Source organism: Apis dorsata, unplaced genomic scaffold, assembly GCF_000469605.1.
Source record: "Apis dorsata unplaced genomic scaffold, Apis dorsata 1.3 scaffold_28, whole genome shotgun sequence".
Classification (NCBI taxonomy): domain Eukaryota; kingdom Metazoa; phylum Arthropoda; class Insecta; order Hymenoptera; family Apidae; genus Apis; species Apis dorsata.
The window spans coordinates 163,684-165,198 of NW_006263330.1; the positions used below are offsets into that span (position 1 = coordinate 163,684).

Here is a 1,515-nt window from a genome sequence, read left to right on the forward strand (position 1 = left end):
TGGCCGTGTACGCGGTGAATGCCAAAGGTCGGAGTCAACCAGTCATTCTCAGCGAGGTCACCTACAGGGATGCGGAGAAACGCACCGGTAAAAAAAAGAAGAATTCACGTTTTTCTTCTTCTCTTTCCTTCCCTTTCTCCGCCTCGCTTGTTTGTTGCCTTCGAACGCAAGGTATTTCTATCTTCCACTTTATATCCTTACGCATCTCTCATGTCCCAATTATATCGATAAAACGACGAGAATTCTGAAAAATTCCTCCGATCGAAACGGATAAAATGGGTCTTTTTGATTAATTGAATCGATATGATGGGAAATTTAATTCTTCTCGGCGAGATATATCGATGGGATATATTAATTTAACGAGATGGTGGAGATTTTTGAGGAAAGAATGGGATAAGCAAAGTGACGGAATGAGAAATGGAGTGTCGTGCGTAAGCTTAGTCGAACGGGGGGAACGCGTTCAAGGAGAAACGAGGCGTGTTAGGTTGACCCTGATCAATATAGTGACCGGCACCGATGTCAAGGAGATTAACAAAGCGTTCGGGGATTCAGCGAGGCAAGGTCGGTGCCTGGTTCCTGCGGGTTCCTGCGCCGCCTTTGAAACGGATGGTAGCTGTTCCCGGGTGGGTGGTGTCAACGACGAGGTTAGTAAGCAAGACGAATCGCCACCCTCGAGACAACACACCACGAGACGTATGCACCACACCCATTACGTGTCCGTGTGGACATTGTGTGTGTGTGTGTGTTACCTTAGGCCGTTATAACGCTATATATATCCGTTCGAGAAAATCGGCCCTGCCAACCTTCGTCGATCGTCCATAATTTTCAATTCTTTTTCGAAAATCGATTTTGCATTCGCTCCCAATACTCGACGCTTTTCGTTAAAATTCTACAACGTTTTTTCTGTAAAGAGAGAAAAAAAATAATAATAATAATAATAATAAATATTGATTTTAATACGGACCGTATGTTTAGAAAGGATTTTCCACTTTTTTTTTTTTTCAAATACTATTGGTACTCTGGTCGGTTACAAACAAAAACGGAACAACTCTCGTAAATAACCCTGTGTGGACGACGCGTTTATTCATTTCCATCGCGCGTATCCGAGCGTAACCCGACCCGACGATCGGGGGATAGGAAAGCTGATAGAAAAAAATAGCGAAACGAAAGAGAGAGAGGGAGGGAAAAGAAGAAAGGAAAAGGGGGGGGAAGAGATGAGCGAAAAGCGAAAAGAGCTCGAAGGAAGGAAGGAAGGGAGGGTGGAAAAATGTAAAAGGATTTGTCGCGGGATAAGTCGCGGGATGGGTGACGTCGTGTGTAACACGCGCGATCGTAAATATTAGGATGGCGTGGAGTTTACAACGAGGTAAAACGGAGGGCACCAAATCAATTGTCAGTAAAGTGATTTACGGTCGCCGCGGCGTCTATCAATTTGCAAGCGGGAGATGCGAGCGAGCGTGGAACGCGCGCTTACCACCACCACCACCACCACCATCGTGCCACGCTACTTACACC

At 45.7% G+C, this 1,515-nt stretch overlaps 1 protein-coding gene across 1 annotated transcript in view; it reads left to right on the top strand.

Annotated features, from left to right (window-relative positions):
• LOC102673310 (protein sidekick-like) overlaps positions 1–1,515 on the top strand; it is a 64,800-nt gene that overhangs the window by 50,477 nt on the left and 12,808 nt on the right. Inside the window, exon 10 of the mRNA XM_031510835.1 lies at positions 1–87. This exon is cut by the window's left edge and continues 1 nt beyond it. Coding sequence (XP_031366695.1) covers positions 1–87 — 87 coding nt within the window. The remainder of the gene's footprint in view (positions 88–1,515) is intronic.